General features: G+C 36.6%; 2 protein-coding genes across 2 annotated transcripts; one reads left to right on the forward strand and one right to left on the reverse strand.

The window, feature by feature from the left end:
• The first annotated feature begins 17357 nt into the window (after window positions 1-17357).
• Window positions 17358-23303, forward strand: LOC117154991 (uncharacterized). The gene is made up of 4 exons (XM_076624036.1): window positions 17358-18816; window positions 19491-19789; window positions 20018-20281; window positions 20839-23303. Exons 1-4 carry the CDS (start codon window positions 17543-17545, stop codon window positions 21081-21083), a joined length of 2082 nt encoding a protein of 693 aa, XP_076480151.1. The 5' UTR covers window positions 17358-17542; the 3' UTR covers window positions 21084-23303.
• A 1650-nt stretch (window positions 23304-24953) lies between these two features.
• On the reverse strand, window positions 24954-27086 carry LOC117154984 (uncharacterized). Its single transcript, XM_076624472.1, has 2 exons — window positions 26476-27086; window positions 24954-26388 (listed from the first exon to the last, which is right to left on the reverse strand). The coding sequence occupies exons 1-2, from the start codon at window positions 27084-27086 to the stop codon at window positions 24954-24956; spliced, it is 2046 nt and encodes a 681-aa protein (XP_076480587.1).
• Window positions 27087-27364: the final 278 nt, after the last annotated feature.

Raw genomic sequence — 27364 nt, forward strand, 5'->3', positions numbered from 1 at the left:
TATCTCATTTCGTGTAGCTGGATATTCTGACCAGAGGATTAATCAATCGCATCTGATGCTTGTCTACGATGGGAATCTATTGATATACGACACGACGGATGCTCCATTACGACGTTAGATCACACGGAATGTTCCATTCATTTATTTTTGATTCCTTCCCTTTGAATAGAGACGCTGTGCGTCCTACTACTAGATCCTATCGGGTGATACCTCTACTCTGAAGTTTATTCTGTACTCTAAGTGTCCTCGATGACTATTGCAAGTTGCGATGTGACCACTTTCGGTTCGCGTGGGAGTATGCGAGGACCCTACAGGAGTCGCAAATGCTACGGATGTATTCGGACTTTTTTAATGGAGGACGTAAATATTCTTGCCATGAGAAAATTACAACAGTATTTCTAGAACGCAATAAGCATCATAGCAAAGTGAAAACAATTTCTTTCGGAAACGTATCATAATACGTATCTACTTACCTTTTGTTTATGTGTGTGTGTTTGCATGAGGTTGTTATACATAATTAAACTTATTAATGTTTGTTACAAAACTTATCGATAATATTTGTTTCTGTGTATGTATTTCCTACAGTACGAAACATTGTCTGCCGCATAAAACATACTCTATTTTTTTCTTTTTTCTTTTAATTATTTAGTTCTAGTATATTTATTATCTGAAAAATGTGCTTAACATTGCGTTGTGACAGATGGTTGTTAATTTCATTAATTTAGTTCCGAATTAAATCAACTCTTGGGCTATCTGTCATTTGTGACACAAAACGTGCTGTTCTTCCGTTAACAGAATCCGCAGAAAAATATTGGTGGTTAAAATTTTTTCAGTTCGCAGAATTCTTTCATATCGTTGGTTCCATAAAAACGGAATATGAGAGTGAAGCCTTTTAATTTTTCAATTTCATGTTTCTTTCGATTTTACATCTGCAGAGAGTATAGCTGGAATGTCGTGTGTTTAAAAATTCTTCGAGTTACGAATTTTGCCGATATATGTGTGTATATATAAAACTATGAACTGTATACAGCGGTTGTTTTAGTTCTCGTGAACTTTTCCAAGCTTCGTGTATACATACATGCGAAACTTGCGACATAACATGAGCAAAAATGTTGTACAGTCGATGGATAAAAAATTTAATACATCATAAAATGAAAAGGTACGCATAAAATTAAACAATAATATAAAAGAAAGGTATAAATATAATATATTATAGTAATATAATTTGTTGGTTTATCATATAATGCTGGTTGTAATATACGTTTCAGCGGATGTTACTGATTTTTTTTTTTAGCTCGGTTTTAGTTTTGTTTTAATATTAAGCTCATTTTTTTCCTTTCGGCTAGCTGTATATTAATATTAAAAATACGAACTCAAGTCCTGAAATGAGAAATGTAGTTCAACGTATGATACGCTTGGTAATTTTCTCATCACATCTCTGTTCACGGTATGTAATTAAAATGTTAACTTCTAAAGGGGAACTACAAATGTATTAAAATATTTATATGATTTCGTTAATAAATACACGTAAAGATTTTTCTTTTCTTCTATCTAATTATGGTAATGTCCGAGGTAAGTGAATGATAAAGAAACACATTAACTTACATTCTTTGATAATAGATTTTAATTAGAATGTAAAATATTTGATTTCAGTTGCTCTGTCACTGCTCATTCAAAAAGTAAATATTGAGAAAAGAGATTATACGCGACTGCGTGAAATTGTGAAAATAAAAGAGCAAGATATACGCGTTTTACTTAGAAACATAAAATAGGTACACGTTTAATATTTTTAAGCAACTGACATAGTTACCGAAATTGCAGATAAATAACATTTAAAAATGCCGTAGTTTGGCGCCCAGTATAATAGTATTTAATCAGAATTTAGTTGCCATTGTGACAACATTTAATCAACGTGGATGCCAGACTATGACATTTTTGTAACTGGTAACACTACACTATTGGCTAACTATATCAGTTACATAAACATATCTAAATATCTATTTTATATTTTATATTTTCGAGTGAAACACATATGTATATATTGTTCCTTTTTTTTTTTTACTTTTTTACATTTACATGTTTTCGGGTATCATTTTTTCCAATATTTATTTTATTTAATCCTTTTTAACACCGGCAAAAACCTTTAGGTAAACGCGTTGAAATAAAAAAAAATACGTCCATTCTCTTCCTGAATTCAATGATTTAGATACATGAACGTTTTTTGCAGCCTGTAACTCTTATCATTTTGCTTTTTTCCTGATATACTACATAATTTACAACATTTCCGTGACATTGTGGCAAACATGAATCGATCGAGGCCTGTAATGCTAAAATCGGTTGAGCCGTTTTTATATTACAAAAAACGCAAATAAATATACATACAATACATACATACATATGTACACACATATGAGGCCAAACACAAAAAGTGCTTGAAATAAATTTAATCTTGAGAGATCTTCCCCTTTGTCGTCTTTTCTTCCCTTCTTATACGTAATATTTGGTTCACCAGTACCATGTTCTATCTATGACGAACAAGACGGATGGTACGTTACAAGCATATTTTTGATATATCACTTTCATTTAAAGATTATTGATCGCTTCGTTTGGTCGCCGTGTTCTAGTGGAAATAAACGTCAAATTCAACAACGTACCACACATAAACCGAACATTCATGTATGTGTCGGTCGCTTGTTAGTGGTAAGATACATCGGTTCATCCCGATAGCGCAGTATCAGATTGTCATCGTTGATTAACTTTAACCATTATTTCACCGTGACAATGGCCGTGTCAATTGCTCTTGAACTTACTCCATAAGGTTATCGATGTATTGAATGAGCTGATGATATTCTATAGACCACTATTTCTCGTGTAATTTGATAAACTCAAACATGTTTACTGTGTTTATTCCTTGGATTATTCTGCGTAGCTGTTGTCTAATCTAAACAATGTGGTAGTTTATCGTTGATATGGTTTAGTTAATAATCTAGGTATTTATTAGGTATCGAAGGGAACAGGCATTGCTTCAGAGGCAAAAGTGTTGTTAATACCACTTAGAGGAAGTATGAAATAAAATTATTCTAGTATTTGATAATTAAGGCTAATTTAGGATGTGTTTATTTCCAGGGTCTCTTAGAAGAAAAGCAGATTCAAGTCATCCTTATTAATTTATTTGATAGTTGCATAATTTATATTTTGTAATTTTTAAGATTACTTTAATTTAGATTGAAGTTATCATTGGCTGACGATTGAAGTTCTCTTCGTTAAACTATCCGTACGCGAATTTTCCGCAGTGGTTCATACGTTTGCAATTTAAGACAGATACAGACAGTCGAAACCGTAAAGCGAGTCATGGGATAACGTTTGGAAAGTGCTATTCGAAATTGATGTCTTTTTCCTCTCGTTCGTCAAAAGTTCCGAGTAAAAGTCTTTGTCGAAAATTCTCATTGAAACGACTGAGCATTTCTAATTTTATTTTCGTTGAATCTTATTAAAATTGATGATATAAGAGGACGAGCGAGATTTCTCCGAGTGTGTCGTGAAATGATCTTTTCTTTTTCTTCAAGATTGAATACGCTATAAGGGAAGACGATTTGAATTTTTGAAAAGGAAAAATGATAGAAAATCTTTTTCACATTTATACGTAAGTAAGTTACGTTACAGCGCTGTAATTAAAAAAGAGAGGTTTTTGTATGTTTGTATATCAAGGTTTGGAATTTCTAATGAAAATGTCAAAGAATTTCATCGTACATTAAGGAGAGATTATTCTCTTCACGCATGAGTGAGAAATAAATTATTCATGATGACGCAGTTGTGACACAAATTGCTTTTAATTAAAGCACTGTTTGTTAAAAATATTTTAGATTTGCGTGGCTGAGTAATTCAAAATATTCGCGAATATTCGCCAACGCATACCGACGTGTCTTTATGTTCGCGTACACTAGCACATAGGACAGAAATCGCGGGCTGTAACGTAGGCATTTGAATACAAAGTATGACGTAAAACGAATCAAACTTTGATTATGTACAAGCGAATGAATCTTTTATTATAGTTCCACGAATCTGTTAACAGTATTGATTTTTAAATAGCACGAACGGTCCGCTATTTTTGTCACAGATTTGAAGCTAGTTTTATTCAAGTTCCCCACTCTCATCCATCATTTGCCACAGTGTCCTATCTACGAGAAACGACCATTCCCCTCTAACTTCTAAAATATCTTCTTTCTGAAAACAACATTTTGGTTTCTGTATTTACTCGGACACACATTTATCCGAAATACGTTGGCCGCAATTGCAGTTCATTATCGCGCTATGCTTTGATGTATCAAAGAAAAATATCTTCCCCAAGACGCCTTCAAGAAAGGGGCGACCGAGTAACGACGACAAAGCGACGACAAAAACATCGGCAAAACGTCGATAAAGCGACGTTGTCTTCAAACCGCCATTCCGTGATTTTTATCGTAGATGATAGGAATCACGCAAGTCGAAACAGCGAAAAGACGAAAATCGAAATAAGCATCACGAACACGAGAAACAACGACACATCGTCACTGCGGAGAAGCTTCGACACGTCTATCGATCCACCGTGGAAAACCTGGAGCGGAGCTAGCTAGTTTCCGTCTCATTGACATATAAAATGCGCATACAATTTGCGTTTCACGATAATTTCTCCGGCATTCTTCGCTGTTCTCTTCGTGTTCGTTATTTATGGTATTTTTACACGCCTCCACTGGGCTGAACTACATATTACTCGCTCCTAGATACACGCTTATTCATGTCCTTTCATTATTTCTATTTCTCAGGATAGATCGGATTCAAGCAGCATATTTGTATTTTCTTGACTCGTCAGTGAGGATTCTGATGATGTAATTCAAATACTTGATTATCGATTGAAAAAGTAAAGATGCATAGTTATCGTGCTCGCTAGTCTTGGCATATACGTGGCGTTGATACAATTGCGTCTAATTGCAAATAATTGCTGTTGACTGTTTTGTGCTTTACATTACAAAATTACTCAGGAAGTTAAATAAAGCAGTGTGATAAGATGACAGTATTTTAATAGCAGGAAATACGTTGTTTAACGTTCCTTGAAACGCGATTTTCTTGATGAAAATAATTTGATCCAATATTTTCTCTTAAATATTGGATATTACTAGAAAATATTGGATAAAATTACTATATATCGCTTGAATTTTTTCATCTGTTATCTTTACTGAAGGAAAGTATCGTGTCAATATTGAAGATTTTTAACAAAACCCTGTTACGATTATTATTGACATCGTGCAAACAGAAGTTTTATATAGTTGCTTTATAAGACCTTTGAGCTCCGATTTCGTCAATGAAGTCCACGTTTTGCTTTATGACAGACCTCGCACAAACCAGAAATCTTTCTAATAGAAATTTTCTAATAGCACTTTTTTAGAAGAGCAATATACATATATATATTGAAAAAAAATATATATATACGTAACAAAGAGCCAACGTCGCGTAAGGTACTACCTGTGTGGAATGTGTTCAAGTGAGAATGTTTATAGATCTAATTTTGAAGTATGAAAAACATAGAACATGTTCTTTGAAATCGAAGAAAAGCCTCTGTGTGTATGAAAATATATCTCGCTGTTAAAGAGATATGCAGTAGTAGGACTATCGAAAAGTACTATAGGTATTTCATCGGTTCCCTTTCAAAAGCAATATCACATTTCTCGTAAAATATACAATACATGAATCGAGAATGAATCTGTGATGGAAGCCGGTCGGGTTCTTCTACGCATCGAATCAATCATAAATGCGCCCAAATGGACGCTCCTTTGACGTTTTGATCTACTTATATGGGACACGGTTCTCTACGGATAACACAATATTTTCTTTGCTCTTTGTCCTTTTTACATTTAACGTGCAACACGTGTCTGAGCCAAATATTATAAAAATTGTTATCATAACATTACCAAAAGTTTGGGAAAATACAGGTATGAAACACGAAAAAAGTAATTTCACGTGTGGCGATATATTTTTCGAATAAATTTACATTAGCATACCTGATTCCGAATTTTCCTCACCCTTTGATATTTTTCTCAATTTTCGCGTAAAAAAGATAGGTGGAAGTTGCGGGGTTATAAAATCGATCGGATATTGGAAAATTCGCAACTAAAAAGAAGAAAACGATAATATTTCCACGTGACATGGTAATTACTATTAATTATTAATGTTTATTCGGCCTCACAGCCAGGAATTGGACTTGGTTTACAAATATCTACATATATTTAAAAAGTTATCTTATCCACGGTAATTAATATTCCACGTTAATTAAACTGAGCCTTTCACAAATAGGGGAGATTTGCCCAACCTTGATAAAAGTTGTTCGAGGAATAAAAGAGGAATTCAGAGAAACGGATACTTTACCGTATATTCAAAACCAAGTTGGTCATTCTATTGGAGATTATGAACAAACATATCACAATGGACGACGAGCATTTCTTTCTTTTATTTATCACTGTTCAATTTATCATTCACCCATGAAATTTGATTCATAATATATAATTCTATATATATGTAGAGGAGTTGAGTAGGATGAAAAGGCTTTAAAAAAAATTGTATCTGACACTTCCGAAAATATCTAATATCCGGTTGCATGCAATGCGATCAAAAAATACAAAATTATAAAAAATAAAGTAGACCTGATAACTATCGAACTAATCGGAATTGCAGAATAAGGAAAACAGTAAATACACTCGAGAAGGATCGTACGAAGAAGTGTGAAGGGAGGACAGGGTTGATATCCTAAAACTAAGGTTCGTGTCGAGACGAGGTGACGTTAATGATTATTAATGGATGGTTTATTTTACTTCTTTGTGGTCCTAAACGTCACGGGCCAGAGACACATTTCTGGCAACGGAGATTTTATTCTCGACTTAATAACTTCATTATTTCGTAGGTGATCCATAATCGAATTAAGAAACCTTGACAAGAAATCTTTTCAACGTGTAGCCTCATTATCAAGATTTCGCATTAGCGTAATTGTCTAAACAACGGACCATGATGAATCACGATGGTAGACACTAATGTATCGTTGAACGATTGCCATCGAAGATTATACAAGTTCTTTTGATTTCCAATTCCTTCGAGAAAAATATTTAATAGTCTGTATTTTATTCATGAGTACGAGTTATTTGAATAGCTTGGTGAATTGCGATTTCATTGAATTTTTTCGTATGTTGATTTTACTGCTCCATTAATTCAAGGTAATTTATTCGGGAACAGAATTGTCTAAATATTTGGAAATATTTGGAGAGAATTCGTTGGGAAATAATGTTAACAAAATATTATTTTCTAATTCTTTGTTTTGATATAATTATCTTCGTCGCACGATATCTTATATTGTCGCGCAACGAAATTGGTTTTCATTCGTTTACCAGCATGGGCTATATTTTTATTAATTTCGCATGCATTCCATCTACTTGTTTGCTGTATGTTTCTGCTTGTGGATTGTAGAAAATGATAGCAGATGACCGTCAGATTGTTATGTCTCATTATTTTCTACGGACAAGGTGGCGATTCTAGCATGTTATTTTTAAATTATTACCTCTACATTTTAAGGACAGATAATGTTTATTTTTCTCGGTTAATTCCATTTATCTAAATTGCGATAGATTAAAATTGAATTAAAGTCTAGTTAAATTGCGGATAAAGAGCTACACGATAGGTACACACGATGATTCAATAATTTCATGTCCGTATTGAATTCGTCAATTGAATAATTATAAAATTAATGGAAACATTAAACATGCTTAAATTAAAAAATGGATCATACTTGCTTGTCTATGATTCATTCGTCTGCTTTGAAATTTTAATTCAGGTGCACTTGTTGAAGCTGGCTCTCATAAATCGAAGTATCTTTGTCTTTCTCACGCGTACCGATATCACGTCCCGTCGCCAATGTTTCACACAAGCACACGGTATTATAGTACTAAATAGAAGACGCGAGAGTGTCGCGGCAGGCGAAATGATCCCGCGCCTTTCTTCGATATATTGTTCTCTGTAAATTCCTCTTCAGAACGGATTGCTACGCAACAGGTTACTTCGTTGTAAGAAATGGCGAAGTGAAGATAGCGAAACGAAATTGAAAAAAAAAAAGAAGAAAAGTCCGTGATTTACAAACGTGGAAAATTAACAAAGAAACTAAGCCAGATATATCGGCATCTATGTTTCTATAAAAAAATCTGCAATCTCAATAAACGATTTTTATTATTAAAAAAAATATTTTTATCGCAAAAGATTAATTGCAATAAAAAAAATGAAAAAAATATTTGCACTAACTATTATTTATTTAATCAAGCTCGATCTCGTAATTCAATCCATATCGAGTCTTCGTGGCGATTCTTAGCGCGATTCTATTGACAGTTTTTAAATTAATATTTAATTAAACAGCACTGAAACAGGTTGAAATTAACGACATATAGCTCTGATATGAAGATCATTTCGCTATGGCAACAGGTTACTCGGTTACCAACCACGAAGCGGCAGTAGGACAGACAAGTGGTACACGTCGAAAACGGTTTGATGGTCACGGGGTTACTGGTGAAAATTCACGAGGATCCTTCGCTCTGCCTCTCAGTGGCCTGTCTCGCACCAAGAAGGAGCCTGCGCGATAACCATGGTGCTCCACGACGCCCAGCATCCACGCTTGCAATTACAGACATCCGATGAACAGTCTCGTTGACAGATAGTCCTTTGTGCCAACAACAAGCCAGCATTGTTGTTTGATGCATTTAGTTAAAGTCCTCCGAGACTGTCAGTTTAATCAACAGCGGAGATGATTGAAAGCGAAATGTAAAGCGGAGAAAAGGAGGAGAAAATGAAGCATAGAAATTTTTAAATGGGATACAAGGCTCGGGATAAATAAAACGTCCGACAAAGTTAAGAGATATACCGTTAAGCGTGGCTTTCTCCGAGCGAAATTTTTTTTTATCATATAGTTACACTCGCTCGATAGTTTATCCTATATTTATTTTGTTTTGTCCGGTAAATATTTTCGAAGCGAATGAAAAATAGTAGGAAATAAAATTGAATATTGAGAAAATTGCGTGGAGCAATTTGGAATCGGAAGAAAGAAAAAAATATTAGGATATTTGAAGAATAAAGGAAAGGACTCTCTGATTAAAAGAGAGGAAACAAGAGAAATATAAGGTTAAATAACTTCTAATAAAACATGAAAATACTACTAACTCAATAAGAATGTTATAATATTCCTTAGTAATATAGCGGATAAATTTTTCATTCTCGTCAATCGAATTATTTAATTCTTTAGGACCAGTTCTCGTTCGCTTTTCTCTCCTTTATCTTCGTCCCTTTCTTCGGTAGTTGTATATATATAGTTTCATTGTATTCATTATACGATAGTTTCTTCGTTGCATATCTTGTTCGTAGCGTGCAGGAATCGTAATTATTTATCTTGATCGATTAATCATCTCCTGTATAAAATTAAATCTGAAACAGTCATTCGTCGAGTTTCCTAAAATTATCTTTATAGGTCCGACATCGTTGCCCTTTCGAATCTTTGAAGAAAATTCCTGTTTATACACTGACATTTAATTTTTTGAAGTTAGATAGCACAAAAGGCTTTCATCTCGCATAATTTTCCCTTTTGTCCTTTTGTCCATTCCGTTTAACTACACGCTATAATTAAGTTTGTGAATCTCTGCACTCAACATCTTTCATTAAAGAGCATTAAAAAATTTCGCTGGATTTTCGCTGGATTATTTTGCATCACTGATTCAGCGTCTACAATTAAATCCAGTTTACGCGATAATAGAAATGCTCATGATAACGAATAGAAATATACATACATTTTCGTTTGTTTTATTCTTCCACGGCAGGTTTACCGGGAACCCCATATCACAATATTACGATCCACCCATTTGCCTGATTAATTAACTTTCTTGCGTTTACGAAAAATCATCCACCCCCGCAATGTAATTAAGCAAATGGTCGTATTCGTTAACAAACCATTATGGAGTTCCAAGTATTCCATGCAAGTTTTTATGTTACATAGAAAGAGATGATATATTTGTAAAACCACACGAGTTCGAAGCCTGAATACTAGTTACAAATGTTGTTAACGAACAACTACGCGACTTGTATTTTGTATGCGATTCGAGAGATTCGCGTTGAATACAAATTTCTCGTTCGTTTTAATTTATTTCCTCTTTCGGTTTCTTTAAACATATTCCTCGTCTCAATTTGACACTCGCGACAGATCGAACAGAAGAACTAAATAAATAATTGACGAACAACGACGCGACTTCTATTTTATATAAAATTTGACTTAAAAGTTTCGTATCGAATATAAATTTCTCGTTCCTTTCAATTTATTTCCCCCTTCTTTTTCGTTAAACATATTCCTCATTTCACTCGCGATAGATCGAACAAAAGAACTGGACAAATAGACTCGCTAAAAAACAGATCAAACGTCGCTCGAATTAAATGAAAAATGCTTCGCTTGTAGCTAAATGAAAGGCGTAGTAGTCTCCTTGTTTCTTGGCTCTGTCGAATCTAACTTTTGCAACAAAATTCGGCTTGTTTTTCTGCGTTCGTTCGCGAAAGAAAAACTCGTGAATGTTTGTACATCTAATACGTTTTTCTATTTATTTCGTTCGATCGCAATTATTCGCGCAAACACGTATGTTTACGAACATTTCACCAGAAAATCAGGCTACCGGAAAATATTTCGCCAAAAAAATTTGCATTCTGCATTCTTAATATTCCTATCGAGAAGCACGCGTGTGCCAGCGAATATCGAAAAGAGTAATTTTTGTAGAATATCGCTGACTGGTAACAGATAGAAGTATGGAGCAATTCAGTTGGCCAACGTATGCTACCGGCAATTTGGGGTTATCGAACGCGGGAACTAGTTAGTCTTCATTAAAACGAATATTACACACGGCTCGAAATTTGAAATTCTATCCGAATTCGATTAAAAATTTGTTGATTGCATATTTATCATATGTCAGTTAGCGAGTGAATTATGCAAGTAAGCTAGGATTAAATTAACGGTATTGTTACCCATTCTATGTCGAAGTTACATTTTCCATGTAACTGTCTCTATTATGAGAAATCGACACGCCATTGGTGTATAATAAAAATATTATAGGCTTTCTAAAATCCAACATTCAGTCAATTGTAACAATCGGTATTAATCCTTTCATAGCAACTACAATCACGCGTACAGACAACGTGAAAATATATCGCAGCTTGTGGTACGTACTGTCACATCTATCATATTTATATTTTTAGTCGCATACGTTAATTCAACAAAGTACTAAGTCATCCGTAAAATTTGCAACAAAATGTAAAGAAGATTCGGAAAGCATTTATCTTTATAAAATTACGATCTTATTGAATGTTGCATGCACAGTCTTTCGTGATGTTTTCGTCATTTTCGGTGAAACATTCTTTCAGGCTCTTGCAGACCGATAGCTCACTTAATCTTGTGACACTCAAAAGTTTTGCAAAGCCTACAATGAATCGGCTAAGAACTTGCCACGAACTTCGACAAATTATTCCTTGACGAATTACCGATCGGTCACGAAACTGCGCAACATTTGCCAAAATCTCCTTAACTTATTTCGGAATTTCATTTTGATGGAAGATCACGTGTCGTGTTCCCAGAATTAGGAAAGTTTGAATTATGCCTGTCCACGAAACAGAAGTGTCAGGCAAACTCATTAGGAAAGAGAATTAATGTGGTAAGATATTTGCTTTCGCTCTCGAAGAAAGGAGAAGGAAAGAAAAAGAGAAGAAGCCTTGAAAAAGGTTTTGATTAATGTCGACTAGGATCGTTTAATCATGATGAAATTATGACGAGAAACGAGAATGAATCTACCTAAATCCATTGGTAAACTAGTCGTAACAAACGATTTAAATTAAAAGCTATTTGTATCCGAACAACGAAGGAAGGAAACAGCTGCTCCTTTCCGAAGAGTAGTCTGTCGAATATATTTAACGTGATCATTAAATTAAAGCACTTCAAAGTTTCACCTGAATGAAATTTCACTTTTTACTCGAATTCGTCCGTTCGCTGAGGAAACGTGCCGGGATTTGCAACGTTGTTCCTATAAATAACATCGGTCGAACTTTGTAGAATTGCTCGAACTGCATTTGGAAATTCAGCGTCCCAAGCTACCGAAGTTATCCCTCAAATCTTATCAAAGTGGCTCTATTGTCTATAATAGAATACGAAAGTGAAACATAATTTGGTGGAAATGTATATTACATACAACAGAATTTTCACAAGTTTATTAATTAAATGCCAACCAAAGATTCTACATTCGGTTACAAATCAAACATGATAAATGATACAATTTTGAACTGCTATTTTGGCGAAGGTTTGGAGCGTTCGTCGTTTTAAAGATCAAACAGAAACACGCAATTTTCCATTCGCTTGCGATCGACCGATCTTGGATCTTCTTCGGAAAGATAAACATCAAAGTTACGACCCAGGCATCGCGTTACCGCAAGTTTGCTTTACCCGGCATTCAGCTGAAAGTTACACACAATCAGGGAAATTAATATACCTACAGTCTCAACTCCTGTCTCTTTTCGAACATCGACGCTATTCCGGTTAAATAGCGATAGCTCGGATACCTGCTGCAGTAGTATAAGAAAATGATGGTCAGATCGATGGTTGGCGTTTCAATCAGAAAGATATCAGGGCGATTTTGAAAAATGGGGTTGAATTTTATTTCAGAATTCGGCTCGACTCATTAAACGAATATTAAATATTTCATGAAACGAATAAATATTCAATTTTTTTAGTTACATACGCATAACAAATTCGAGCAAAATTACAGTTCATTAAAACAAATTGTACAAGTGTATAAAAGTGAGCAGTTCCAGGAAATTGAGAAGGCAAACACGCGTAATTTTGTGCAATTAATAATTAACAACTACGTGTCACATCTCAACAAACATGTGCATTCGTGACACGTTCTCCGTAAAACAAACTGATTCTTCGTGTGTGTATTTACTTACATGATGTAAGGGTTTGTCCTAAATGACACGATATCTACGATCATGGCAATTGTGGTGAATTATAAAACCTTCTTCAACGAACACGATACAGATAGTTATCGAGGACCGCATAAAATATATCTTCTAAATCCTATTTAAAATGTCGACGGTCTACTACGAACGCAAACAGATCTACACGATACCGATCCCCTTGTAATATCCGCTTATCAGATCGCTTTCGATTCTAACGTGTGTTGCCACGAACTCGTAGTGAAAGTTTCAGTGTAGCCTCGAAGTTTGTCTCGAGAGATTTCACCTTATCCTTGATATCGCAGCCTTTCTTCGCTTTTCCTTCCATCTCTTTTTCCGATTTTTCTGCGATCTTTTTCGCGATTTTTCCTCGTTTAATCAACGAGGCAAGGTGAAATAACAAGTGGCAGTCGAGAACTCCTTCACAAAGAAAGAGAAGTCGTGTAAGTTTCTTCCTTTATTCTTCTTTCCTTTTGCTTGTCCATTTTTCTGTACTAAAAAAATACTCGCGTTGCCTCATGTAAACTTGCCAAGGAAATATTGAAAATCCTTGCAGCTGACACAATAACGTTGCCGATAAATGACACCCGTTTCCTGCTTACGCAACTTTCCATCCCTCTGTCATGTAACAGCTAGCGCGCGATCGGCTCCGGGGCAGTTTCTAAAAGAATTACAAAAGTTTCTCCTTACTCTCTTTCTCGTTATTTACGATGAGATAGAGAAAGAGTTTCAAATAGCTTACTCTACCAAAGTTTCGCTCATGTTGACGATCGTTCGATCAGCTAGGAGTACCTTAATTCGTACTAATTATATTATTACTCTATTTATCTTCCGCTTTCCTTACATAAAAGGATCGTATCGAGAAGAATTCACCTTTGCTTATTTTATATAAATTCCGATTCTTTTTCTCTCTCTCTCTTTCTCTCTTTCTCTTTCTCTTTCCTCGTATGCTCATGGAATCGAGCGATTAATCATTCAAGCCTGACATCGACCTAGCAAATTGGGATTACTTTACTTTCAAAAGCTCTCGGTTTGAAAACGACAACAACCGAGGACTCGATTAAATTCCGTGCTACCCCAACTTAACAGAGGCTCGAACGATGCTACTTTGCATTCGAATCACCCCGGGGTCATTCGATTTGTGTTATCTGCCCGTCTGCGGCACAGACGAGGAAACATTGTTGATTCGTTCGCTTATTGTTTCCGTTTCGACGCTCACGAACTCTAATCCAGAGTTTATTGGAAACCTAAAACGCGTCACTCTCTCGGAAATATCTCCGGTTAAACCGTATCCGATGAACGCGCCCTACCATTTTATTAAGCACTTCACATTTATGATGTAATCATATAACTATGTAATACGATAGGAAAAGTTTCGCGCCTCTATTCCCCCGCGTGGATTCTCTGTATAAATATCGGTAGAACTCAACGTGGTGTAATTAATGGAAGTCGGCGTCTCATAATGATTAACGTGTACGCATGAATACCACCGGGCTACGCGTATTCGTTCATTAGAGCTCTTTGAAGAATATGAAGTTTCCGTGCGCTAATTATTGTACATCGCAGATAACATGATTTAAAGTACCTTTGATTAGAATTTTGCAAGCAGTAGATTGCTCTGGGTTGTAACGTTGGATGACGCGATGACGTGAACGTGGAAACAGGAAATGGAAACAGGCAATGGAGCAATTTCAATCGATACTTTAGAATTTAAAATACGTCCTGGTAATTTTTGTTCTTTTTTTTTAATTGTAGTTTTGTTACGCCTCTGTTTCGAATGAAATCGGTTTTGAGAGAGCAAAAAATGATAATGTTTGCAGCAATTAATCATGTATCTCGCGTGAAATCCGGTTCGAATTGATTCAAACGTGTGGAGACGATAATTAAATATTATTTGCATTTAATTTGCTGGTTTCTGTATGAACATGCTAACAACAATTTTATATCGTCATAACAATATTGTAGTAGTATGTATTTAATTCTTTCAGTTTCGAATGCTTTCCAGCTATCAATCAGACTTACAACGGTACATAATCTTTACGATACACAGCATTAATATTTCTCCTTCAACGTTTTAACACTTATTTCTCTAATTCTTGTTAGAATTAACTTAAACTATCATAACGGTATTGGATCAATAGACTAACGATTATCTAAAGCTAACGGTTTACTCGAAATTAATTGCTGTAAAGAAAACTCGTAAAATTTCATTCTAAATAACTTTTTCAGCAGACTTCTATAGTTTTTTCTGGTATTCCAAAAAAAAATAATCATCAGTTCGAACAGCGTTCTCTGAAAGTTTTCTAATCTGTCTTTATTGGACGTTTTTTCCCATTCGTTTGTTCACCCTGCACAAAAAAGAGTTCGTGACTGTTTGCAAAAGTTTTTGTACAAAAAACTTACTCGCTGCGACCATAGTGAAACGTTACAACATCACAAATCCTGACGTTAACAAAGCATCGAAACATGTACCGTTCTAATTCAAATAATGTAAAAAGAACGCAGCGTCCCTCGACGGAAATGATAAAGTTGCAAGATGAAGTGAAACGATCGGACAGAACGCTTCTAGAAGTAACAGAGTTCCAACTTTCCTTGCTTTTTGAATTTCATATTAACTTTCTTCAAATAGCTCTTCTCCGTTTAACGTAGAATATTTTATCTTTCAATATAAAAGTAAAATCGTCAAATGTCGAAGCAATTGTCAGGCAAATATACAAATCTGTCAATTTGTCCTTTTTGTTACAAGAAGATTTTGATTCCAGACATCAAACTACATTCACGGTTGCAAATAATACCACTAAACATCGTTATAACTTTTATTATGCTCGCATTGCATTGTATTTTCTTTTTGTGCTCTTCATTTTCCTATCTTACGTCTTTTCGTTGTATGACTGCGCTTAGTCGGTTGTTTCGTTCTCTTTCTTTTTTATTATAGATTCTTCCTACTTAATATTCCTTTTATTATCAGAAGAGCGAATATATAAGAGATAAATAACGCGGGACAACAAAATAGGTCACAACAGGAGTCACCGTGAAGTTTGATCTTCTAATATCCAAAATAACTCTTTCGTCAGAATATGACGTAATCGCATTTACGATAATACCACCTACGCTGTTCGAAGGATTTTACATCAATCCCTTTGTTCGCGCGAACTCTCGACTAACAACTAACTCCTTCGCGTAAAACCTTCCAACTAACGTCAAATGTCTGAAAGACGAGGACACTCTTAAACATCATTATCGATAACGATTAACGAAAATATTAAACAAGTTATTAGTATTTCGCTTCTTGTTACCACCTTCGTCTCGATTTCCACCGATACGTTACGAAACAGAACTCTTGTTTCAACCGTAATTAAAACTGTAACCACGATTAAAATGATATCCGATAAATTCTCGACGAGAAACGACAAATGTCGTTCTTATCGGCAATAGAAAGCACTGTAAAGTAATTGCGTCATTACCTACAGCCTTCGAGAAATACGACTTCTGTTTCCACAAGTCCTTCTTAATTCTTATCCCGACTCGTTAATCCCGAACAAATTGGCTATTCGTCACGAAGCAGAAAGGAAAAAGAGGCTTGCTATTGGAAACGACCCAAGCAATTATCAGCCATCCAACAAAGAAGCCACAAAACCAACCTCTCGCCCAACGAAGCTTGCGAGAAGCACAGAATTGTCTGTTGTCGAATTTGACGTGGTAAAGTTATTATAACGAGGCGAATAATTAAACGCGTTAAACCATACGAAATGAGTTTCTGTTCGAAACAGAAACGAAGATTTAATTCGAATTGTTGGACTCTAATCGGAGAGCCGTTATCTCGAATTAATTCTCATACGAGTACATCGACATTGATCGATAGACAGTTTCATTTTAGAATCAAACTGAGAAATTTTTGGCAAGAAACTACGATCTGACAACCGATGAATTTTTAAAGGGAATCCTGAGCGAAACTGTGTTTGCTTTGGGATTCGTTAAATGGTTTCGAGGGAGATAATAAAGTTTCGAACTCGACGCCAAGCTGATTTGCGATCCACGACCGAGCGTCGAAGGAGTTTATTGGGTCGAGAGAATTAACTGGCTTCCTTGAATTAACTGGATGCTCGGTGAATTTCGAACCATTGGATTGGCTGCTGTCAAGCCCGACCTTCGCGACGCCACGGCGGATTTTTTGACATGATTCTGTCGATCCCTTGTTACCTTGAAAATCTATCGAATGTACAAGCTGATTCAACTTTTATGTATACGGCGATGATTTACGATTAAAAGAAGAGGTCGATAAATATAAATTTTCAAAATCTTTTATAATTATATGCAATGGTAATTGTATCTAACTTCCTAACAAAAGTATGTGATGGTAAATTTCCAGACACCACGATCGAATCATCCTGTATACCGGGACTACGATTACATCGAAAACATCAAGAATCTCGCAAATCCCAGCCCTTCTAACGCGTTGTCGTCGAAAAATCCGATTCCTGGTTGCAGCCTGTAACGCTTTCGGAAGATGTGCAGGAAGTTCGCCGTCATGTTGCTGACCGCGACCATCCTATTCCGTGTCGCTTGCGAATTGTTCGAACCGAATTACTCGGACAACTATTCCAACTTATATCCTTTTGTAGAAAAGTGGGCCATGACCAGTTACACGAAAGTGTTGACCGTGGTATTCGATGATTACGAGTACCATCGTGCGTTTGATGTTCCTCGTGGTATTCTAGTCAGCTTAAACGTCTCCACCAAACTAGTCAGCCTAAAACATGTAATGTCTTTGAAGTACAAGAACATGAGACGCGATTATCAGACCATAGATACAGAAAGTTGCGTGTTGCTGTTGTTCTCGAACGTGGATCATCTCAGGGATATCCTTAGTTCTCCGCATTTGATGTCGTTCTGGCATCCAGAAAATTTCTATATTCTTCAAGAACAGGGTCTACAATTCTCCGATTCGTCGGTATACGAGAGATTTTGCAAGTGGGCGTTCGAGAGGCTTTGGAGATTTAGAAGGGTTTATAAGCTGCTTTTGTTCGCCGCTGACAAAGTGATTCGATACGACCCTTTCGATTACGCTGCTCGTCAAACAGGGTATAGCGTTAACACCAGCTGCGATTGGAACTGTGTTAAATCGAACAGGGACGGTTTTCTGTTGATCAGCGGACCAAATACCACCGATATATCAGATTTTTTCATCAAGGATAGAAGAGACTTTAAATTATCCCCGTTAAAAATCTCCATCTTCGAAACGAGCACGATATCTTTCCAGAACGGCCAATTTTCTGGATTAGATTTCAAATATCTCGAAGAAGTTTGTAAAATGATGAACGTGACGTTCGTTCTAATTAGATCGAAAGATAGATTCGGCTGGGAAGAGAACGGAGTATTTTTTGGGACTATTGGACACTTGGTCTATAAGTTTGCAGACGTATCGTTCAATCATTTTTTCATTAAAGACTATTTCACCAGGGAGCTGGAGTTTACGACGCCGATTACCAGCGACAAATTATGCGTGCTTGTTCCTAAAGCACCACCAATCCCTGATTATCTTGTGATCGTCAAGATCTTCACCGGAGGAGCCTGGTTGTTAGTGTTCGTCACGCACTTCGTTATCTCGATGATTTATACGATTTTGAAGAACGAAAGGTTCGATGCTATTCGACGAGGCGGAACAGTATTTTTCTGCTGCGAATATCCGACTGGATTTTACTTCCTCGAGAATCGAAACGGAGGCGTGGTCAAAATCGCTCCAAAATTTACGAAGAAGCAAACGTATGGCGAAGCACACGGGTGAGTAAGTGCTGAAAATACGAAATGTACAGTCTGTTGGTTCTCTACCTTTCGAAAGATTTCATCAAAGGCAAAGGAGAGATTGCGAGGAATTGTCGTATTCGCTTGCCAGGATACATCGATATTTCGCTTGCGTATTGGCGAGTCATTGTTTGAATAAAATATGAGTTTACACAAAGTACGAAAGGGAGAGATATGAGATAGAGTTAGTACGGATGAAAACGGTTCGAGCTTTTATCATAAAGAGATATATGTGAGTATATAAAACGATCGCAAAAACTGTCGAGTTTTATCAAGTTCTTCGTTTATATTTCATATAATAAGTAATAAGTAATTTTAAAATATGAAAGTTATATTTTAAAAAATATTTAAAGGAAGACTTTGATTTAGACAAGTTGATATCATTTCAATTCGCCGGTTGCTCGAAATCGTTTTTAATAAAATTTCTTCTGGCATTGCGGAACGATAGAAAGTGGTAAAATTGGCCCGATAAATATAATACGCGTCAACGTTTTAACGAATCCTACATTAATTTCCCTATTTGAACGTCAATTTGTTTCTCTTTTTACGAATCTCGTCATTCACCAGGCTCAATTATAATATAAAAGAGGAGGAGATGAAAGAGTATTAGAACTATTTATTGCATACGATGATTATTCTCGTTTTGCTAACAGAATTTACCTAGTCGAGAAAACGCCAAATGTTCGATCGATGATAAAAACGAAGAAAGGCCGCTCGAAGCGATTCAACGAAATGTGTTTGTCCTTTGTCACGTGGTTAACAAAAGTCGTATTTCAACTGATGCAGCCCTTTAAATTGGGCCAGGCTTGGTTCCCCGAGAGGTTGTTGATGATGTGCAGTTTGTTTCTAAGTTTGATCCTTAATGGGCTTATCACTTCTCAGCTTGCCTCTAGTTTCAGTAAAAGAATGTATTACGAGGACATCAATACCTTGGAGCAGCTGAAAGAAAGCGGTAATATTCCATTTTTGAATATTCATTTTGTTCCTTAATCTATTACGTTTTACGCTTTAACGTAGAAGAAATTATTCTCAGTTAATCTCTTTTAAATCTATTTACAAAGAGGTGATTATTCTTAACGTTTCAGTTGTATAGTAATAGACTCGAAATGCTTGAAGAAGAAAAATGATATACACGGTATGGCTATCGCATCTTTGTAAATCTTGGAATTATGCTTGGCAGGTCTCACGATTTTAACCGACACCAGAGATGTTCTCGACGACGCGTTGACTGACATTACATCGCCAATAATCAAAGAACTAAACGATAGATTAGAATACGCGAACAAATCGGAAGTGTATAGAAGATTATTTAAAGCGAAGGATGCTGGTTATCTTCATCGACTCGAGACACTGCCATTTAAATACAGCGCGGAAGAAATGGAAAGTCTACACGTCGTCAGCGAATGTCCGAAGGAATACATTCTCTCCAATATAATTACAAAAGGTTCGTATAGCAAATAAATTGTTCAAAACGATTAGCGGATCGGATATCGTAGGACAGTTATCCGTACATTTTTATTTCACCACTGTCCGAAGAGTAATCCTCCTCGATATGCGCGAATTCGTAGTATCGTTCCGCTAATTGTTTCGAGCAACATAGTTCGAGATTACTCTTTCGCATTTTTATCCTTATCGTTCCTCGCTACCTTCTACTCTACCGATATTAAATTCTTAAATATCCGCAAAACCCAGACAGGTACCTCCTTTGCAAGTTATCTCATTTCCTTACTCATTCACTCACCACCGGCGATTAATCGATAAATTCTGCATTCCCTACCACCGATTATCTTTCACTCTCTTCCTCCATCGATTCATTATTATCACAACTATGTACCATTATCTTCTACTTTCTCGTCATCCATCTCGCCGATATCATTTATGTCGTTAACTCGGTTTAGAAATTTAAACGAACGCTTACAATTCGCAGCTATATGTATATCCACACGTCGTTTGTCAGATCGAAATTTCCAGCTGTATTGTAAAACGTGAACGTTATTCCAGGATCTCCATATGGTGGTCGTATAAACAGCATTCTCGCCCGGTTAAACAACGGCGGTTTCTATGGAAAGTGGTATCAGAGCATACACCAGTCGCAGAAACGGCCGACGCTGGTGTTGAATGGCTCGACGATGCATAGGAAGATCACGATCCGACATTTATTCATCCCGTTTGGGATACTGTACATCGGACTGGCCATGAGCATAATCGTATTTATCTACGAGTATCAGCAGAACAACGTCCGATAATTTGCACGTCCTCCGCTCGGAGAAATGCGTCCGAAATCGTTGTACCTGGCTGGAAGTAAAAGGCGGCAACTGACGTGGAAATCGTTCCGCCCTGCCCTCATTCTGTTTTGCTCGATGGCTAGAATGAAACAAATGGTGCGAATGAAACGCGAAGAGTCCCGGCTGAAGGAGATGTATCATCTTGTCTTTCCTTGTCTTCGAGAAGAAAGAACATCCTTCCCATTTACTTGACGCTTTGGCCAATTTCTTACCGTTTAAGACGATCGACGGGTTTACATATATCAACATCTACCTTTGTCATTATTTTGTCTTTTTTTCGCAGTGCAAAAGGATACTTTAACGTTTTCGATCTTATCCATTGTCCAATAGATTTTAACAATTCATTCAACGATAGTTACCTTGTTTGAACAATAGGATTGTTGCAAAGAATACGCAGGTGTCGATAGAAGCAGAATTGTTTCTGTTTTTTCTTTTTGTTTATTCGTGCATGATTTTATATAGCGAAATATTTTCACGACTAGAAGTTTATCTCTAGCTTCATGAGACAACAAAATTTTTGTCGTCATATCCATATTCGTCACAGGATCAAAGGAACATAGCGAGAATTATATCGAACATCGGTATTGACATTGACTGTCTGGCACTGGTTGCCCCATTTTACTTCAATTTCCACGCTACGCAACGCTTTCGGCATTATTTATCCATTTCCTGCTATGAAGACGACTTTTCAAAAAATTAAACGAACCACTCTGTTCCATCTGCAATCGAATAGGCTTTAATCTACTCGTATCTCAATGCTATTTTGTGAATAATCTATTCAAAATTCTGAAAATACCTTTTACAAAAAGGGTATCACTTTCGTAATATCTTGGTTTCTCTTCGTGGAACTTAACGCTGGACTTTGCTTACAGATTGCGAAGCTGAAAGTTATCTTACTTTAGAGTTACTCTAATAGGTCCTTGGGATAATTTCCACGAACGAACTGTGAGTGACACGACACGATGCAAGTTCGAGTATAGGACGTGGAGAATTAAGTTTTACGTAATTATGCAACGAACGAGTTTAAGGAAAAGTAAGCTCTTTGAAGGGATAAGACACGCATCTAAGTTAATCACTCCCACACCACGCTTAACTTCGTTCAACTTCTTAGTATGCTGATCAGCGAACCGCGAGCAGCCCGATCGTTAGATTTTCGAGAGTCTTTTGGAATTTTTTACGAAGAAGCTATACAATTTTTCCGATCGACATTTTACATGTATATTCTTTGATGTTTCGGTAACCTGCACAAATCTTTTAAAGAGAAATAATTAAAATTGAGTGCACTTTTGAATGCAGTCGATCGTTAGAAAAATCAATTTTGACAAAGAAATACGATAGAATATTCTGTTAAAGATGAAGATCGCTGGTAAGGATTTTTGTCATTCGAAAGAATTATCTTACATAGAATTCCCTTTGACGTTCTCTCGCTCTAAGTATCTCTTTTGCGAATAAATTCTCTCGATCGTTAAAAATATACTAAATTCGGTCGTTTTCCCCCGTGACTCGTTCCACCTTCCTGAAATTTTGAAAAATGGATCTAGAAGAGGATTTTCCGAGTGTACATAGTAGCAACAAACGACGTACAATTTAAGTATCAAAAAGACGAGAATATCTGCAACGTCGATAAATGTACATGTATAGAAGTCTGAGAAGTATATCTAAGAAGTGTCTCTTACCTTCGTGTAATTACGTATATGTTAATTGATCTGTTTGTCCGTGTTCAAACGTTTAACGAGCCGATTTTCTTCTATTTTCTAATTTAACGTGGCAGAATATTGGCTAAGGAGATCTCCCGGTATAGTTCTTAATCGTTGTTTCAACAAAGTAAAACGCTATTCTAGGTTCAGAAGATAGGGACGTGCTTCGTACTCGCCGAACACAATCACAATTTCAAACCACGACACGCAATCTTCTTCGACATAATGCCCACATTGCCACGATCTCGTGAATAGTAATTTCAGCAACCATCTTATCTGCGATGAAACGCGGTCACACGGTAATTTCGTGATGCTCAAAGGATTATGTCTAAAATTTACCAGAACGTGATAATAACGCGGCGTGCATTCGTTTGACGCCGTTCAAGCGTTAATTTTCTCTTCTCTAAAGCAAAACAATCGGTTTTGCGACATAATTGAGTCAGATAGCACAAAAGTATCCCTATTCTATCGACAGCATCTCGTCGTTCACGACACCCTCTTCATCGTTTTACGATTATAGTCGCATTTCATATAGCCACTCATCTGTAGAACGTTAAAACGATTCCGATCAAATAACGAATGAAAGAGTTTCTTTATTCGTCTCATTTTCATCGTTAAACTAATTAATGTTTATTCTCTAACGGAATTATCCGTTAATGTACCTGCATGTAATAAAATTTATGATATTCTTTGTAACGCAAACGCATATGTTTATCAATAATATTGATTTACTGAAATGTACAGAAAAGAAAAACAAATTTTAACCTGTGATCAGCACTTTCCATCGACGTGTAGTTTTTAACGATTCTAGCCGTATTTTTACACGTTTTTACACGTAACAGAAAAAGCAAAATAAAAACAAAGCGGGTGACAGCTGTGTTCAGAAGAGTAGAACATGGAAAATGGATGCCCCACGAAGCGAGATTTATATGCATATCTTTTATAGCGCTATTTATAATTCAGTTTAACAGCTTTTACGAATTCATTTCTGGAACGACAAACCGACTATCACCAGACTATTGTACCGATGTATACATGAAAATTAGAAACGAATAGTATGAGCAGTATAAAAGAATAAGCAAAATCAGTGGTGTAGGAAATTACATAAAGACTATGTTTTCTGCAAGGGTACGAGATTTTCGTTCTCTGATCGCGCCGATTTATTTCAACAGATTCAGATTCAATCGTTTCCGAGGACAACGGGAAAAAGAGTATCAGAGAAACACTCTCGTAACACAGACAGGTACAACTTAATCGCATTTAGTGGAGCATCTGCTGTGAAGAAACGAAGTACGTGCTTAGAATATTAAATCCATCGAGGTGCGACCATCGTTCGCGTGATTTTATAATAATTCTAAAACGCTTCTATTATAATTAATGCACCAAACGTCACGATATCAAATTGCATTTGACGTATTATAGCCGTGATTTACATACACTTTTAATTGCTTCTCATTAATAACGATGTACATAGAACCTCATTAGTACATCGGCTTAATTATTAATCAATCTTCACGATGCGACCTGTATAATTAATGATTCGGTTGATTAAGTCTCTTGATCGAAAGCAACGAGTGTACATTTTTTGTTTTCTTATTTCTTCGTTTATAATAGATAATAGAAAAAACAATTATCGATCTGTTTCTGTTTAAAGTAGGTCAAAAGATATTTCCTTTTATCATGTCAAGTAGATGAATGGAGACAAATAATAGATAGGATCGCTCGTGTCTCAACGACGCGAAGAAGGATTGGTTCAAGCGAAAATAACAAATCGTCGATTCCGCCGATCACCAGCTGTTCTGTTCTTAAATTTACCAGTATTCCGCCTGGAAAACCAAACAAATGGGAAAATAAGAAGCAAGTAGAAAAAATGTCAGAAATTGTTTCATCGTGGAAAAAACTGTTGGTCTACTCAAACCGTTAGTGGGATGTCAACATTGAAAATACGCGGTATAAATCCAAATAGAAAAATTCGTGTTAACTGCACGATAGTGGTAAAACTTTTTGGTTACACAACCAACAAACAAAATACATATTTTATATTTTTTCTCTGTTTCTGGTCACGAGCAATTTCTCGGTTTGAATTTTCCCCTAAAAGATATAAGTTTTGAAACGAGCATTCCTTTTGTTTATTTTAACATTTTCTTCTGCTTCGTTTCGCGATGTACAGTTCCACGAAGAACATCACGGTAGATCCAAACAGGCCAACGAACAGCAATAAGAACGTTAATAAATAATGATCCAGCGATAATCTTATCCTGCCGCTCATCCAGCTCTTCATCGCCGCCATATCCTCGTTCAATCTCCTTTTCTTTATCTTAGCTATCTTAATACGATACAACATATCATCGAACCAGAAATTAAGCAGACCCGCTTCTCTCAACCTTAACAACACGAAATCGACTTTCTCTGCGTAAGGTGAATGCAATCGTGACACGTAAGACACTCTATAATTCATCGGACATTCGTCCACCAAGTTCAATAGGGGATTTCCTTCTTTGTCGAAATAGTCGGAATCTCCGAGCTCCAACGTGTAATATCTGGTGATGGCGATTTTATCTTCGTACGCCACAATATCCTTCGTAGATCGTTGAGTGTTAATCACACGAATTCTCTGAACCAGCATCGCGTCTAGTTCGGAATCGTCCAGGAACACGTTCTTCAGATTCGCATACTTGGTGATCACGATCTTCCCAGAATCTACTACATCTTCTAGATTATGTAGTTGAGGGTAATGGAACGGTTTACTTAGGCTAGATACCAACACGCTTTGATACAGCCCATTGAGGATAAGAGCGAAAAATAGGGTGCCGAGGAGTAGAGCTCTCTGCGCTGGAATTTCGCTCGTTTGAAAGGGATAGGTAAGATGCTCGATAAAAATGATCGGTCTTTTGATGTATCGGGGAATTTCTGGTGGTTCTTTGTAATTAGATACATCAGAGGAACGATGTTCTTTGATTAGAAAATAATTTTTTATTCCACTTTTGGAAAGATACCGTGCTTGTGGTTTTCTCGTTGAACGATTAATTTCTAATCGTCGACTAGGATTGGCACATTTGTATTGACGTCGCAACGATTCGCTAATGTGTTTCGCCAACCACCACAGGAACGTAACCGTAATGTTATATGCTATTAGCAGAAACCATAAGCTCTTCTGAAACGGTAAGAAAGGCATGTAAGCCTTGGGTACCAGACCAGAATCGGGCGACACGAAGCACAGCTTGTCCTCGTACATGGCACAGGTGAACTGAAACTTTCGAAATTTGCTATAAACCTTGACGAAAAATCCGGTGATAACCATGTCCACGTTTCTAGTCTCGATGTCTGTCAACGAAGTAGCGAATGGATCATCCATGAAATCAACCTTCCTCATAGCTTTTATACGAAATGTTGCCCTCATCGCCTTCTCCAGAGCAAACGCCACGTTAGCGTCTGGTTTGCTCAATTCCAGTCTATTCCGAGTATCATATGAAACGTTCATCAGCAGAGACTCGAACACCAGCACGTTCAGGGGATAATGATTCAAGTTTTGGAAATTCTCGAATAACCTTGTATCTCTGTTCAGTCGAAGAATCTCGTCTGGATATCCCGAATTATTACCTTTTGGCGGATTTTTAAGAAGATCGTACTCGCTGGATCGCTTGGTAAGATGATTTTTCTTCAAACATGATTTGTATACCCTGCCAAAGTCATTGTTAGATCGTTTCTCGAGCGGCATGTACCTGGTCAGACATCGAAAATCATCGTCGACAACGACGATTCGATGAACGTCGTACTTTCTCCACAAGTTTGTGAAAGCCTCCGTCCAGAGCGTGGTGACTACTTTTCCAGTGAAGATAATCAAATACTGGTTTCCGGCTTTCCACAGATTCCATTGCCAATAAACGAAGATGTTAAAACTGGACAAGTCTTGAACGACGAAGATCCAAGTGAGTCGTAGCCGGCTCATCCAAGTGGCCTTCAGGGACAGATCCCTCGCCCTGACTTTGTAGGCCTCGATCGAATTCTGCCCGATATAGCTCAGCAAAAATTCGATGAAGCTCGATTGAAACTCCGGCAGTATTACGGAGAACGTGAGCGGATGAAACTCAGGGGATTGGCGAATGAAATTCAACACCAGCCTCAGGTTGTCAGTCTCCTGGCTAGATAAGGGCTTGCTCTCGATCGACGAGTAGAATTTATCGTGGTTCCGAGAGTGTTCCGCCGAAGTGGAGGATTTTAATAAAAGCAAAACACCGAGAGGGATCAGATACGTTGAATATAACATTTCTCTTCGTCTCTATCGTATTTTATATCGTATTTATTATTATTTTAACTAACGCTACACCGGAGACTTATCGTTTCCTTCCTCTTCGTCGAATATCGTAGAAAGTTTGTTATGAAAGGAAAATGGCATTAGCTGCACAACAGCTTTATAATCTCCTTGACTATTTTTAATTATTCAGGTTAAACGACACTATGTAGTTCTGCGGCTTTTAAAATTCCATCTTAATAATCTCTTGTTCGCTAGAAAAAACCATTTATTTACTATTAATACCACAGATA

The sequence above is a fragment of the Bombus vancouverensis genome, chromosome 14, assembly GCF_051014615.1.
Source record: "Bombus vancouverensis nearcticus chromosome 14, iyBomVanc1_principal, whole genome shotgun sequence".
Lineage (NCBI taxonomy): Eukaryota > Metazoa > Arthropoda > Insecta > Hymenoptera > Apidae > Bombus > Bombus vancouverensis.

Excerpts from the sequence above, each read along its gene's own strand:
- LOC117154991 (XM_076624036.1), top strand. The coding sequence starts at position 17,543 with ATGTGCAGGAAGTTCGCCGTCATGTTGCTGACCGCGACCATCCTATTC. Across the intron at positions 18,817-19,490 it reads ACGTATGGCGAAGCACACGG|AATTTACCTAGTCGAGAAAA; the intron begins GTGAGTAAGTGC and ends TTTTGCTAACAG. Across the intron at positions 19,790-20,017 it reads GGAGCAGCTGAAAGAAAGCG|GTCTCACGATTTTAACCGAC; the intron begins GTAATATTCCAT and ends TATGCTTGGCAG.
- LOC117154984 (XM_076624472.1), bottom strand. The coding sequence starts at position 27,086 with ATGTTATATTCAACGTATCTGATCCCTCTCGGTGTTTTGCTTTTATTA. Across the intron at positions 26,389-26,475 it reads TACAAATCATGTTTGAAGAA|TCGACTGAACAGAGATACAA; the intron begins AAATCATCTTAC and ends AGACGAGATTCT.